The following is a 16288-nucleotide window of genomic DNA, read 5'->3' as shown; positions in this document are numbered from 1 at the left end:
GCGCTCCTGGCCCGAGGGAAGGTGGCAGAACTGAGACCGCGCCCCCTCCTCCAATCCCCGCCCAGGCCCCGCCTCTGCCCTTCCTGGACCCGCCCCTGGGGCCGCACGAGGCTCGAAATAGGGCGCTGGGGCTGACCCGAGGGAAATGGTAAGGAGTTTGGGTTCAGAGCATATGCAGGTGTAAAGAGCTAAGGTGAGGGGGTGATTTATCAATGGAAGAGGATCTCTGGATCTCGAGGGATTACTGGGTCTCTTAGCATCGTTTCAAAGAGCCAGGGCAGATCTGTGGCTTACACATCTTGACTCACCTACCTGTACCCAGCGAAAGCTACAAATATTGCTGACCCCCGAGTGTGCACCTTTGCCATACTCACAGAAATATGTGGACTTTGCCTTCCTTCTAGGAGGAGGGCTGGAAAGGCCTCTTGGGTGGATTGGCATTGGCAGTGGGGGCGGTGCCCATCTGCCCTCTCTGGTAGGGCACAAGAGGTGGTGCAGGCCTGGCCTGTAAGGCAGGTACTGGCAGGCAGGTAGGAGACAGGCAGGGAGCAGCAGGTTGTGGCAGGTCTAGTTGGAGTAAAGAGAAGAGATAGTAGGCGGGGGGGAGGAGACCAGGAGCATGAGGACACCTGAGCCCAGCTGGCAGCAGAAGGAAGCAGGGCCATGGAAATGGGTGACAAGTCCCAGAACTGCAAACTAGCATCATCAAGCATAGGAAGCCTAGAGTGTACGTAGCCATGCAGTGGGGAAAATGGTGTCAAATGAGCACTCCAAATAATCCTTACTCCTGATGTTCATGTCAGGAGCATTCTATTCTGTCCCTAAGGGTACACTGCTCCAGAAGGAGGAGGATACAGAGACGTGCTCAGTGAGAGAATATCCAGGTTAGGCTTACAAGGTGGGGGAGTAGTAACAGGGTCCAGATGGGGGTAAGGCTCCTTGGACGATGCCCCACCCATTTACTGTGCACCCACTAGGCAGGGACAGGAATGCTAATGGCTGGGAGTGGTGGTAGAATTGAACAGGGCGTGTACTATACACATCTCTGTATGTGTATATCTGGTTCCATGTGTGCTAGAGCATGTGTTCACACAAATAAAGCTTTGCACACCCATCTGTTTGTGGATTTGGAGCAGGAACAGTAAAAAGAAGAGAGAGCACAATTTTGGCGGAGAAGCTGGATTTGAGGTTTGAGTATTAGCTTCCTGACTCCCTTTCTTGGACATCCCAATACCCCCAGGGTTGAAAGGAGAAACTGGCTGGAGTAGCTTGGAGCTCCCCAGGTGGCATTTTATGAACTGAATAGGAAGAGGGGAAGGCTTCTCTCCCAGCACATGCCACAGTTACCAGATTAAGCTGGTTGCCTTGGTAACTTCCTCTCTGGGCAGGATTTGGGATTGTTGGTTAGGAAGGGTGAAGAATTGGGGAGCGTGGAGGGTGTGGAGGCTGGAAATAAGAGGTTGGGGGACTTCTGGAAACTAGAAGTTTGGGGCACAAGACCCCAGCACCCCTCCAACTACTCAAGAATATCAGGCAGCAGAGACAAAGTGCAAGACCTTGAATCAGGGAGAAAAGACCGCATCAGGTCATGGTTCTCCTTGAACAGCGTGGTTTTCATCAACTGCACACTGGAATCACAGGGAAGCTTTTCAGGATACTGATGCCCTGGCCAATTAAATCAGACCTAAGGCTCTGAGGTGGGGCCAAGGCTTACAGTATTTTTTTTTTTTTTTTTTTTGGCAGCTGGCAGGTACAGGGATCTGAACCCATGAACTTGGTGTTATAAGGCTTCATTCTAACCAACTGATCTAACCGGCCAGCCCTCACGGTATTTTTGAAAAGCTCTCCAGATGACTCAGGGTTGAAAAATCACTGCCCTACAGGACAACTCAAGTGGGCTGCAGATGCTGGGAGATGTCTTTAGGATTTCAAGTCCTTGCTGTTCTGAGTCACCAACAAGGTACCAGACCTGTGTGCTGACCCCAAGGGGGAGGAGGGGTGGCAGGGCATCTGCACTCTATCACGGAAGAAATAGAGGAAAGCAGGGTGGTATGAATAACTATGAAGAAATGGGGGCCAAAAAGCTTTAAACAGAGCCCAGCCCACGGTCTTCTAGAAGGCGATTGGGCAGGGCTACCAAAGTCTGATCTGTCCAACTCTTACACTCCCCTTCTTTCTGCCCACTGAGGCAGGTTGGAGGGCAGAGAGAACCTGGCGGCTTTGCTGAGCTGGAGTTTCTTCTTGCTGAGCTGGTTACCAGGGCAACAGAGAGCAATGGGATCTAGCTGCAGGACTGGGGAAGATGCAGGGGTGAGGGGGAAGCATCTTAACACTCTCCTTCCCCCTACTAATAACCACCTCCAAGACTGGTTGCCATTCTTTGCATGACCCCAGGAGACCAGGCCTATAGTTACCCATAACCCTGTAGGGGAGAAAGGAAGCAAACTGACGTGATTTAAAGAAGAGTTAGGGATGGGGGGTCAGGAAAGTCATGGTCCTTCGGTTGTTGCAGCAGCACGAAAAGGTGTAGGCCAAGTCCCATCTCTCATTTTAAGATGCACCATGATGCCCATGCCCCAGTGTATGGATTTGTGGAACCCAAGAAAAATACTGCCAGCCCATCAAATTCAATTGCGCTCCCATACCAAGGATAGCCTCTGTAGTAAACTTCCATCCCTCCCAGGACCTGAAGGAAACGCGTCAATTCAAAGTAGGAAGGTGCCCTGTAAGCACCAGGGTCCCAGTGGCTTAGGTGAACAGCAGCATGAACTGCAATTGATGGTCTTTTAATTTCCCTTCCCCTTACCTGTACTAACATTGATAGGAGCCTCTCCCTTTAGACTGTGGCCCATAATACTTTAGTGCCAACATCTTTGCTTTTCAAGATAGCTATCTGCACCTCCCTATTGTCAAGGACCTGGAACAGTTATTTTGACATTTGGTGGAGCATTTACCTTGGGAAACTTACTTGCCAAATGCAAAGGAAGGTATAAGGAATATTAGACATTCTTGTGGATAAGCAGCATCTCACTAGTTTTTCTGTCACTGGTGTCTATGTGGCAGTGTGGTTAAGATAACTGATGGGGTGCAGGCACACTTATGGCTTCACAGGGGCTCACCTCTCTGGTGAGGTCTGAGCAGGCTCGAGTTGTGACTGTGACTCTGTGGGAATTAGGGAGTCCTCTTCTCTCCCTTCCATATCAAGACTCATGAAAAACAATGACAAGAGAGCCGAATTCATAGTCTAAATTTTATTACTTCCAAGTCACAATGCTGATCACAAATGTGCACCTTTAAAACAGTAACAAAAAAACAAAACACCACACATGGAGAAATCCTTGCAACTAAACACAGTGGACCAATACAGACAACTGTCACAGTGTCTTAAGGTCTGGGAATCTGGGCATGCTGCCCACAGGCTTGAGGAGACATCTTCAGGTTTAAGGCAAAGGGAACAGCCTACAAAAGGCACAACCACCAGCTACCCCTGGAAGAATCTCTAGGTTATTTCCTCCTTGGGGGTTACAGCTTAAGTGCCGCTCTCCCCTCCCCACCCACCCCACACACCTGTGACTCAGAGTGGTTAGGGCAGCTGCCAGAGGGAAGGAATAAAAACAGTGATATTACCGGGGGAAAGACACAGCCACCACCTTCTCCCTCAGGTTCTATAGGACAGGGACAGTGGCCAAGTTATGCCCGGCAGACACAAGTGCTGCAGTAACAGGAATCTCTTCTGCAGAGGGAGCAGGGGAGTGGTTTAGTGCCATGGATAAGGAGGAAAGGAGGGAAGAGCCCTTGTCCAGAAGGTGACTGGCTTCCTTAGGCCTTAGGCCCAAGTGTGGTATCTTCTGTTTGCAAGGACAGGAGTAGAATTTGGGGAAAAGAAAGTAGTAACATCCAAAACACTGTAGCAGGAAAGACATGGAGAAAAGCAATTACAAAGGACAGGGTAGACTGCCGGCTGGATACTTGCCTCTAGAGAGATACAATGGTCCACAGCAACTAGAAAGGGAGTGTGGTAGGAGGGATGGAAAGAAGAGAAGCAGGGCCCTCTAATTCCACTTATTTCAAAGACTGAGCCCTGAGGACTGTGAAAAATACATACCCCTAAGGTGCAAAGGCTCTCACTTCACCCTCCCTCTTTCACAAAAGCATCTGGCTTGCTCTCTCTCTCCACAGCACAGACTTTGCCCTCAGCAGAGGACTGAAACCCACTGTAGTACAGGTACTGATGGAAGCTCAGACTCCTAAAATCCTTAGTCAAAAAGAAGGGCTCCTATCCACCCACTCTGAGCTTTTCTCCACAATGGGACACTGTACAGACAGCTATGCTTCCACGGGGTAGAGGAGTTAAGAGAATCCAAGTATACAAGAGAATAACAAAAACCAACAAAAACTGAGAGACTAGGTCTTTTTAGACTTGGTTGGGGAAGGGTGGCCGATACATTCTCAATTACCTGGGATGCAGGGAAGAGTCAAAAGGGAAGCCAGAGAGGCCAGCAAACCAGAAGAAAGGCAGAGAGAGCAAGAAACAGAGAGAAAACTAATAAAATATTAATTTAAGAATAGCGAACCAGGCTCTAAAAATGAACATCTTAGGAAACAAAACAAACAGGAAGGAGCTTCCCTGGAGCAGAAGACACTTGAATTTCCCAAGAGAAAGTGGAAAAAAAAACATGGACTTCTGGATCTAGATGCAGAAGCCTGGGCTGTCTGGATCTCTGCTCCCCTGAGCACAGAAAACTCAAGCAAAGAGTAGAGGTGGGAGGAAGTCCACCTGTTTCTCCCTCTCCAACAGAGCCTGTCCTCAGAGGAAGGTAGGGGTCCTCCTCCTTCAGCTGCTTGCTAGTAGAAGCCACCCTGTATCTTTGAAGCCTTCCTGGTAGTAGATAGCCAGTTGTATTTCTCTTCTCTCCTGAGTTCTCACATCTGCTGTTCTGACAGGGGTTGAAAAAAAAGGAAGAACCATCAAAGTGTTAGTGGACCTTCTAGGCATTTACAAGCTGTTTCAAAAACCCACATTTCTAAATAATGTGTTTTAAAGTAAGGTCCTTATCTAAGCTCTTTATATGTCAGAGAAAAACGCAAAATAACGTCCTTAAACAAAACAAAAGCAACAAAAAAATCCAGTGTATCTCCTGTATGATCTTTAGAATTGGCTCTTTGTAACACCTCAAATTTAGATTTCCCCTTTCCTTGATCAACTTTTGACTGCCCTCCTGTATTTTTTCTTTGCAGCTTCCCAATTGAAATTGTCATGTTAACAATGGTTTCTACTTCAACCCTGCCCAATGCATTTGCAAAGCAAAGAAACTAGAAAATTTTGGGACTCCTTTAAGCCTCCCCTGAGATATAACTTAAAGCATTAATTAGGACACTATTTGTTAAGCAAGTAAGCATGAGCATTAGTTTTAAGAACAGAAGTCACAGTAAGTTGTGCACTTACTTTTATATGATGTTACATTTAAAATATTCAGAAACTCATATTAACTGGAACCCCTGCTTACAACCTGAAATAATAAAGTTGGAAGTTGTTATCAGGTCATACAATAAAGCCACAGAAACACACCCAGAAAAGGAGGGAAATCCTCTGGGGAAAAGGAAAGCCCACTGATGCAGCATGTGCCTTAAGTATGGGAAGGAGCTCTCGTACCTCAGGTGGAGGGGGCTTGATAGTGACTGGCTGAGGAGTCCTCCGGGGTGGGGAGGGCTTTGGCTGCACTTGCTGCTGGGCAGGGTTATAGTAGGTCACTCCTCCATATACCTGCGATGGGGCCTGGGACCCCACAAGCCAGGAGAAGAAAAAGATGGAATTAATTCATCCAGCCTATGATGAACAGGAAACATTATTCAGCCACAAAAATAAGTATTATATTAGGGAACTTATAATTTTTTAAATCTCTAAGCTGCCTCCCTTCAAAATAAAGTGACTATTCATTTCTGCTTTCATATGTCATTATTATGCTTTAGTTCCTATTTCTTCAAAGCACTGCCCAGCTGTCTCTAATTCCTACCATCCACTGACAAATGGAAAAGGCTGAGCTCAGTGGTGACATTCCTGATACTAGATGGTATCAACCTGTTGGGAGTTAAGCTGGACAGGGGCGGGGCTAGTAAAGAGCAGAATACACTTTCTTTATACAGTTGAATAAATAGCAGATATCGCCACCTATGATATAACAAAACACTCAAATGAAACACCATCAAAGAAACTGAACAGAATAAAGATGATAATAGGCATTACATAAGCTGCATTTCCAGCTTCTGACCACCAAGAGGCATCCTGGTGCCACATGCAAATAAGTGGCTTTGAAATGTTCTCTCAAATTGCTTTAGCATTCTCCCCATACCACCACATTCATATCTGACTTAAAGATGTGTACTTAGAAAAATTTGCTCATTAGCCATCTCACCTGTGTATTAGGATACAGATGAGGAGGTGGTGGGGGAGGCAGTGCCCCTGGAGCATAAGGGTAACTGGGATTACCAAAGTTCATGACGCCTGGAGCAGAAAAGTATGCAGGAGCAAGCAACTGCTGAGGTGGTGGCTGTCCTGGAGACATGGACACTGGTGGGGGATAGAGGCCTGGATTGGGCAGAGGCGCTGGTGTCTGATGGGGATGTAAACCTGGACAAGAAGAGGAAACACAAATTGAAAAAAGAAAACACCATTCTCATGGGGTGGCCTGGCTGGACTGCTCAGCACAAACAGGCTCAGGATGGAAGTCCTCATGATGAACCCAAGAAGGAGTTTGCTGCTCAAGCAGCCGGAATGGCCAGCCTCACAGGCTAGCAGCACAGAGCTCAGGAAGATGGGGTTTGTGGAGCCCCCAACACATCCTCACATACTGGAAACATACAAGCAGAGGTGTAAAGCTTACCTGGGTGGGGAAGGTGCATTTCTGGCTGCACAATCATGCCCTGTGGAGGCAGTGGGGCAGGGCTGTCACCATGGGTATAGATTGGTCCCTGGAACTGCACTGTAAGATATCACATTGGGACTCTCATAAACCCTCACTCTTCATATCACATGGACAAGTCTCCTTGTCCCCCAAACCGTTTAAAAGATGTTCAATTTTTCATGTGAAGAAAACAGCAACCAATGTTTGATAACCACTGTGAAAGGTCAGAAGGGAAATGCAGGAAGCAGAAGACTGGTATCTTAGTTCGCTTCACCCTGCCAAGAAAGATACCCCAATAATAAGAAAACACTCACATGGATCATAGTAATGTCCCTCCATGATACTGATATGCACAGGTGGGGTGGGGGGCTCTGGCACAGGTCTCTGCCGCTGAGATGAATAGCGTTTGGCTCGACCACCCTGGACACCCTGAGATAGAGAGAGGTCTGAACAAGAAGACTTCCAGAGGGCTGACTCTCATATCAAGGCTTACCCTCCTTTAGGTGTTGCAAAACACTTGGTACATGGCAGGTATTTAATAAGTATTTGCAAAAAGAATTGAAAAAATCATGGTAAATATCAAGATTTGAACCTAAACCTTCTAGCCTACACTTCTGAGATCCAAATTAAAAGAAACATGGGTAACCAATGGGAAAAATAACCTCAAGACCTTATCTTGGTTTAAACAGTAAACAAGCTGTATAATATAGCCCCCTCCCCCCTCTACCCCTTTCCCACTTTTTGTACCATTTCTTCCATCCGGTTAAATTGAGGTGGAGGTCCTGCTCCCATGTGTATGTGGTTAGGCATACCTGTAATACAGCAAAAAAGTCACTGATGCAAAGCAGACATATGTGAGTAGGACTCAAAGATGCCATCAAAAAAATGACAGGTTAAAGAATCAACATGCAGAATGACTCTCTTATTTAAAAAAAATTTTTTTAAGCTGGCCAGTCAGTATGAGGATCCAAACCCTTGACTTTGATGTTACCAACACCATGCTCTAACCAACTGAGCTAACCGGCCAGCCCACAAAATTCCTTTTAAACCATCTCTACTTCCTGTCAACACCAGCATTTGGAAATTTGTCCCCACTGCTTGCTATCTTAACGCACCATGCCATAAAGTCCTTGAACATTAAAAAAAAAAAAAAAATGACTTCAGTGAGGAAACTCAATTTCAAAATTTTCCTATCATATACTTTCCTACACAGAACCCTGGTAGGTTATAATTAGCACATTATATTATCAAATATACTGAAAAACCTCAGCCCAAAAGTTTCTGAGCATGGGCCGGCCCGGTGGCGCACTGCTATAGTGCGCCGCTTGGGAAGTGCGGCCGCGCTCCCGTCAAGGGTTCGGATCCCACATACAGACCGGTTCCCGCTCACTGGCTGAGCGAGGCGCGAGAGCAACACCGAGGGTTGCGATCCCGTTGCCGGTCCCGGTCCGGTACGGGGGCAACACTGAGGGTTGCGATCCGTTGCCGGACACGGAAAAAGACAAAAAAAAAAAAAAAAGTTTCTGAGCAACAATTGGACATGGAAGGGATGTCCTGTAAATCTACTTGATTATGTCCTAGTCACAGAGGTCTGGGCTGGAAGTTTGGAAAGAGGTTCCCTTTGGCTGAAAAATGACAAAAAGGAATGTTCTAGAGATTATGGTCCAATGGAAATAAGATATCAGTAGGATGGTGTACTCCTCTGTCCAGAGATCAACTCTAGGTCCCGTTTAGGCTACACTGGTTTTTCATGTTCAGAAATCACCCACACCTGAGAAGGGTGCTGAAACTCCCAGTCCAAATGAGGATTTCCGATCTTTAAGTCAGATTTCAGAAACTAAGGAAAAGATCCCTCAATATTTCTGTTGGAGGAAGACAAGGCAGAATGGGCCAAAGGGACAAAAGATGGATTCTACTATATAGAACTATGCTGTCCAATGTGATATCCACTAGCCACATGTGGCTATTTAAATTTCAATTAATTAGGGTTGGCCAATTAGCTCAGTTGGTTAGAGCATGGTGCTGTTAACACCAAGGCCCAGGGTTCGGTCCCTGTACCAGCCACCTACCCCCCCACCCCATTTCAATTAATTAAAAGTTCAATTCCTCACTCTGGCCACATTAGAAGTATTCAAAACACCTAGGCCGGCCCGTGGCTCACTCAGTAGAGTGTGGTGCTGATAACACCAAGGCCACGGGTTCGGATCCTATATAGGGATGGCCAGTTGGCTCACTGGCTGAGCGTGGTGCTGACAACACCAAGCCAAGGGTTGACATCCCCTTACCGATCATCTTTTAAAAAAAAAGAAGTATTCAAAACACCATTATTACAGAAAGTTCTATTGGTCAATCTGTCTCTAGAAGATTAAGGAAACTGGTGAGTCTCTCCTTTCAAAGAGATTAGAGAAGATCCGGATCCAAATGAATGTTTTTGGCTTCAAACATTTAACCATTAGCTCAAATAGTAACATTGCCTTCTTCTTCCACTTTTTCTACAGAGAGTGGAAAAGAATTCTGTACTCAGGAGCTCAATAATGACGACTCAGTTAGAAGTAGCCAAAGTTGTGGGATAGTCTTGGGTAACTTAAAACTGCTCTGAGGACTAGAAGAATGTTCCTATGAATCCATCTTTTTCCTCTCAGTTAAAGGAAAGATGGATATTTGTCAGACACATTTCTGAGAGACATAAGTCTCATGTCCCTAAACCCAATGATGCAAAGGGAAAAAAGGGAAGGTAGCCACCAACCCTTAAATACCTACCCCGAAGCTCCCGTGGTTGCAGGAATGAAGGCTGCCCCGGACTCCAATTCTGTTCTGCTATATTTAGTTGTGCTACGTCTTGCTCAAGTCCACTTGCAGTAGAATCCACTGTAGTCTCCCAGTTCCCAGTCTTAGTCGGTGGAGGAGGGGCAGTTTCTGCGACTGGAGGTGCTGAGGTCAGCCCTTCGGGTGGAGGGGGTACCTCCTCTGCAACCTTGACTGCATCTCCAACTTTGGTTCGGGTTCTTCTTGCCCGGGAATAGGATTTCTTCTCAATTGGCCTGTCAGGGGCTGGTGGTGCAGTGTCAGGAGCCACAGCTGGTGTCTCTGAGGCTGCCTCTTCCTTCTCAGGACTGCCAAGCACTGGTGCATCTGCTTCTGGAGATGGATCCCTCACAGGGGTATACTCCAGGTGCCGTGACCGGTAACTAGTCTCATGCTTAGCAGTCTCACTGGGCCAACCGCCATGCTGCCCACCAGCCTCCACAGGCCTAAAACCAGCACGACCTTCCTTGAAGCACCCTGATCGAGAGTAATTCCTGGGTGCAGACATGCGGCCAGTACCTGCAGCATTCCTGTTAATAAATGTCCTTGGTGGCAGGGTACCCCCGAGACCCTGGTGGCGATGGGACTTGTTTGGCCGTTCACCAATCCAATTAGGATCTCTTTGTGGAGGACTCCCAAACCTTTAAAAAAAAGAATGGAAAAACTGTTAAGAAAAAGTAACAACAGGGACGGCTAGAGATATAAACTGAGAGTCAGAGAGACTTCCCATATTCCTCACCTATGCACTTACTGGATGGAAAGGGATTTAGAAAAGCAGGGGAGTTCTTTCTAAAAATATCAGTAATCTAGATTCCAAAATTTCCTCACCGGGGTTTCCGGATTCTTCGAGGCTTGATGTCATCAGGATTGTGAGCTGAGCGGATGTCATAGCCATAAAAAGCAATGAGCTCTTGTCGGGACTTTGGGGCCTGTTCATCTTCCCGGAACTTGTCATGCTCCCAGCGACCCTCATCCTTCCATAGCTTTCGTTGACGCCCCTTGGGTCTGGACAAAACCAAGAAAAAGTGTTTTAGGTTGGCAGAATCTGCCAAGTAGAGATGTTCATGAAACAAATAGGGTCAGGCAGGGAGACAGTAGGAAGTTCATGTAGTCTCTCCACCTTCCCAGACAGATGATACAAAATTGGCCTCCAGAAAGCAAGAATAATCACAGCACCTCAGGGACTGATGGGCTCAAACACATAGGAACAGAAATGAGAAAATGTTTCACAACAAGCCACTCAGCACCTTTGAAACATCTCTTCTCTCCCAAAAGGCAGCCAGCCTATAAAAGTACTTGGGCCTCAGATTAAAGAAAGCAAAAGTATTGATGATTAGGAGAAGATGAGTTTTTGCGACAGACGGCCCTGGGTCTGAATCTCAGCTTCACCACCAAGAATTACCAAATATTCTAAGCCTCACTTTCCTCATTTGTACAGGGATAATCATACTACTTACCTTAAATCTTGTGAGTAGTAAATGAAATAATACAGGTAAAGCACTCAGCAAAGTGCCTGGCATACAGTAAGCACTAAATACATACTAGATAGCAGCATCAGCAAGTGGCTGTTACCTGACTTCTTCCTCCTGGGTTTGCCCTCGAAGATCATGCTCAAAGAAGAGCCCTTTCCGGGGTATGTATGCTGGATTCTTCCGATCTTCATCATCATCCAAATGCTTAGGGCCCTTTTTACCCACTTTGTTCTCCACAGGCTCTGTGCTCTCCTGAAGGACAGATAAAGGGATCCTTACTCCTCCAAGGCTATGATCCCCTATTCCAGTTCCCAAATGGAGGACTGTGGTGTGTACTGACCTGTCCATCCCCACTTTGCCTCTCTCCAGTCACAGTGCCTTTGGTGTCAGGCTTTTCTTCTCCCTTCTCTTCCTTTGCTGAAGAATTAGCAGCATCATTACCTTCCGATTTCAGCTCCACTTTGGAGTTTTCCTCTTCACTGTATTCCCCTTCTTCACCCTGAAAAAAATGTCCCTGTCAGCTGCAGAGATAAGATCTGAATAGTGAATTTTTATTTTCCATTCTTAAGAAAAACATTTTCTGACAAACTTTTACTACAACATAAGAATTAAAAGCAAACATATCAATATTCTTACAAAGATTTCTAGAGGATAAGGGCATTATAAAAATAGCACATTTTAAATATACATAATTACATATATACATATACATTTATATACATACATATATGAATACACATATATATGCACATGGACACATATGTGTTTTTCTGGAATATATGCAAGGAAATGTTGACAGTGGCAGCCTCTGAGGAAGGGAACAAGGGATGAAGGGGAGACTTTACAGTGCTTTACATACAGAAAAAGCTTAATCTTTGTTGATAATTTCTCTCCCGCTCCATGAATTGTCTCTTTAATATACAGTACCTAATAAGTATACGATGCATTAAGTTGTGAATTCTTCCACCTCTTCTCCCATGTCAAAATTGCTCAGAACAGAAATTCCAAACTTTTAGATTATGTGGATCTCTTTTTAGGATCTAAAGCTTTCATGGAGCCCCATGAGACCAGTATAACATCCACTGATTGAGAAAACATATAACAATTGCTATACATTCAATAATACTTTAAAATAAATTGACATTAGGGCCGGCCCGTGGCTCACTCGGGAGAGTGCGGTGCTGATAACACCAAGGCCCCGGGTTCAGATCCCACATAGGGATGGCCGGTTTGCTCACTGGCTGAGCGTGGTGCTGACAACACCAAGTCAAGGGTTAAGATCCCCTTACCGGTCATCTTTTTTAAAAAAAAAAAATAATAAAATAAAATAAAATAAATTGACATTATTAACTTACACATGTTCAAAATATATTCAAATACAGTACATAAAGATGGGAGATGTATATTTAGTCTGTAGATAGTAAGAGCTGAACTAGTGGATTTGCAAGCTCCTTATAATAACCCCATGATTTCCCAAGGCACTATTACCTTCAGGTTGGGAAACGGTGGCTTAATTTTTGATGTCTATTATATCAGCACTCATTTTCTGCAGCATGAGATTCCCACAGGCCACAACTCTGTCCCGAATCACATTATAATAAAATTTTGACCTGGAAAACCTTAGAGAATAACTTGTACAACTATCACATCTTAGAAATGAAAGAAACTAAAACCCAAGTGCTCTTTCTCTTCTCCACTATCTTTTTCCCCCTCTCGCCACATTGAGATTGGATAATGCTGCTCAATACAGAGAAAGTGTTCAGTCTACTGACTATTTAGTCTATTAGGGGATGGCCTATTGACCCCTAGAAAGGGTCAGGAAATATGAGGTGTGGCTAGTTCTAGGTATGGAAAAGCAAACGCTAAGGTTCAGGATAAGGGGACTGGCTTTAGAACAGGACGCTCTTGTCGTTGTCCTCCCAGGATTTAGATATGAAGAGGCAGAACTACAGGCTAGGGGAGCAGGTTTAGTGAACTATGAGGACACAGAAAAATGGGTTTAAGTGAAGGTGGTCTAGTCCCCACTGATGGATTACCTCTATCACCTGGCAGATATATGTATATTGGTCTCTTACTCCTACTGGGTCTGACACTTGACCTGAACCAGACTGCCCTCTCACTCCAGACCCAGGCTGGACCCAAGAACCTAGTCAAAGAAAGTCAATATGAGATTCCTGATTAAGTGAGACGATCAAGCTCTAAGTTTCTGCCCTTTCTTCAAATACAGCTGAGTCTGCCTGATTGGCCTGGACAAGCCAATCCCTCTTCCCCATTCTTCCCTGCTCAACATCTGGGTATTTTGGCCTTGAGGTGTCTGGGGTTAGGATTCCCAGAAAGACAACAGAGAATTGTGGGAGACTGCTTGACTACACCCATACTATGAAAATCAAGCCTTTACCTACAGCTTTTTAACAACCAAGCACCCTTGATTCTTCCCATTTCCCTCAATTACATGAAGTCTTCCCTCCTCTTAAATGGAGATGGATGGATGGTAACCATTCAGTTCTTTCCTTGATTTTACGTTCCCTACAGTTTTTTTTTTTTTTTGTCTTTTTCGTGACCGGTAAGGGGATCACAACCCTTGGTGTGGTGTCACCTGCACCGCGCTCAGCCAGTGAGCGCACCGGCCATTCCTATATAGGATCTGAACCCGCGGCAGGAGCCCCGCGGCAGGAGCATCGCTGCGCTCCCAGCACCGCACTCTCCCGAGTGTGCCACGGGGCCGGCCCTTCCCTACAGGTTTTGAAACAGAAATTACAAGAACTTGCCTGGTGTGTATATATACCTTTAATTCATTAGCACCCCTCCCCACCCCCTACAAATACTGATTGAATTCAAACATCTTAAAATAGTATTAGCACGATTAATGAGCAAACTTTGTTTTATGCTTCACCCCCTCTAGTCTGTGGTGAAATGTCAAATCAGGAAACTTTTTTACACCAAATGAAAAACTCATTTTGTTTCTAGGGCAGAATAGGAAAATACAAATAGCACAGTACCGAGGAGGCTCCAAATCAGTCAAAGCCTGGTTTAACTGAAGGCGAACATGCTACTCTAGAGTCATACTGCTTTTGCTAAGGGCTTCATCAAAATCCTTTTCCAGAGGAGACAAACTCCCCTACATCATCTACTTCAGTGAACTCTCTGTCCAACTCTTACTAGCTCTCCCCTGAAGCAACTGCTTCCCTTGAAGAATTCTCATACAGAGGTGTTTTAGTTCATTCTTCCATTACCCACATATTTCGGAGTAAGAGATGGAGTTGGTCTCCCTCTCATTCTCAAAGTGTCTTCCAGATCTAACTCCTCCAGCCTCATTTAAAATCCCTGCTCCTGAGACTCCTATCTATCACCTATGCCTCTGCCTGGGCCCACCTTGTCACTAACTTGAAGACTGAGGCATCCATTTCCATAGCTACACTACAAAGCAGTCTTACCTGGAAATGCCACACATTTATTTTTTAAAGTAAACCTGCTCCACTTTTAAAATTTTAAGTTTAAATACTTCAGTCCTTGATCAAAACTGTCACATGCAAAATAATGAAGTTAGACCCTTACTTCACCCCACATACAAAAATTAACTCAAAATGGATCAAAGACCTAAATGTCAGAGCTAAAATTACAAAACTTGGGGGGAGGGGGACTAGTGAGAAATAATGGACACAAAGAATGATTATGTTTTGTAACAATGAATGCTAATTTTCTTGATTTGATCATCACATATTGTACACAAGTACCGATAGTCAACTCTGTACCCCCCCCCCAATATGTAGGATCAATTATGTCTCAAAAAAAAGGAAAGAAAAATAATATAAAATAAAATTACAAAACTCTTAGAAGAAAACATAGAAGTAAATCTTCATGACTTTCAATTTGGCAAAGGATTATCTTTTTGGTAAAGCATGAGCAACAAAAGAAAAAATAAATAAATTGGAGTTCATCAAAATTAAAACCTTTGTGTTTGAAAGATCATCAAAAAAAGTGAACAAGCCACAGAATGGGAATATATGCAAATCATGTATCTGATAAGGGACTTATACTAGAATATACAAAGAACTCTTACTTCTCAATAATAAAAACACAAATAACCCAATTAAAAAATGAGCAAAGTATCTGAACAGTCGTTTCTGCATGGAAGATACACAAATAGCCAATAAGCACAAAAATGTTCAACATCACTAGTCATCAGGGAAACGCAAATCAAAATGAGATACTGTTTCATACCCACTAGGATGGCTAGAATCAGAGACAGACAAGGACTGACAGGTTAGCTCAACTGGTTAGAGCATAGTGTTATAACACCAAGGTCAAGGGTTCAGATGCCCTTACCTGCTGCCCCCCCCAAAATGTTAAGACAATAACAAGTGCTATTGAGGATGTGGAAAAACTGGAACCCCCACACATTGCTGTTGGGAAGGCAAAATGGTGCAGTGCTTTGGAAAACAGTCTGGCGTTCCTCAAATGATTAAACAGAGTCACCATATGACTCAGCAATTCCATTCTTATCTACACACTGGAGAGAATTGGAAACATACATCCACACAAAACCTGTACACTAATGCTTATAGTAGCATTGCTCACAATAAATAAAAGATTAAAACAAGATATGGAAATAACCCAAGTGTCCCTCAACATATAAATTAATAAAGAACATGTGGTATATACATAATGGAATATTATTTAGCCCTAAGGAAACAAACCAGACACAGAAAGACAAGTACAGCATGATCTATCTTATACGTGGAATCTAAATAAGTCAAACTCATGGAAACAGAGTAGAAATGTGACTGCCAGGGGCTGGGGGTAGAAAAAATGGGGTGGATTTTGGGCAAAGGACACAATTTCAGTTGTAAGTTCTGAAGACCTAATGTACAGAATGGTAACTATAGTTAATAATGTATATTTGAAATTTGCTAAGAGTAGATTTCAAGTGTTCTCACCACACACACAAAGGGTAACTATGTGAGGTGATGGATATGTTAATCAGCTTGATTGTGGTAATCATTTCACAACATATACATATATAAAAAACACCATATTGTACCCCTTAAATGTACATAGTACAATTTTTTTTTTTTTTTTTTTTTTTTTTTTTTTTTTTTTTTTTTTTTT

At 44.4% G+C, this 16288-nt stretch overlaps 1 protein-coding gene across 3 annotated transcripts in view; it reads right to left on the bottom strand.

Annotated features, from left to right (window-relative positions):
• Positions 1-3390: 3390 nt before the first annotated feature.
• CASC3 (cancer susceptibility candidate 3) overlaps positions 3391-16288 on the bottom strand; it is a 19809-nt gene continuing 6911 nt past the window's right edge. For 2 of the 3 annotated variants that reach the window (XM_008582035.1, XM_008582034.1), the window contains exons 4-14: positions 11520-11678; positions 11280-11431; positions 10536-10712; positions 9663-10348; positions 7650-7714; positions 7217-7331; positions 6882-6980; positions 6414-6628; positions 5654-5776; positions 5447-5510; positions 3391-4937 (exon numbers count right to left, since the gene is read on the bottom strand). In XM_008582035.1, the coding sequence (XP_008580257.1) occupies positions 5487-5510; positions 5654-5776; positions 6414-6628; positions 6882-6980; positions 7217-7331; positions 7650-7714; positions 9663-10348; positions 10536-10712; positions 11280-11431; positions 11520-11678 (1815 nt within the window). In that variant the 3' untranslated portion in view covers positions 3391-4937; positions 5447-5486. The other variant, XM_008582036.1, reaches the window with a different exon arrangement.

Source organism: Galeopterus variegatus, unplaced genomic scaffold (assembly GCF_000696425.1).
Source record: "Galeopterus variegatus unplaced genomic scaffold, G_variegatus-3.0.2 Scaffold2504, whole genome shotgun sequence".
Lineage (NCBI taxonomy): Eukaryota > Metazoa > Chordata > Mammalia > Dermoptera > Cynocephalidae > Galeopterus > Galeopterus variegatus.
Note: the sequence above shows the minus strand (reverse complement) of the source record. Positions and strands in the feature narration are given on the sequence as shown.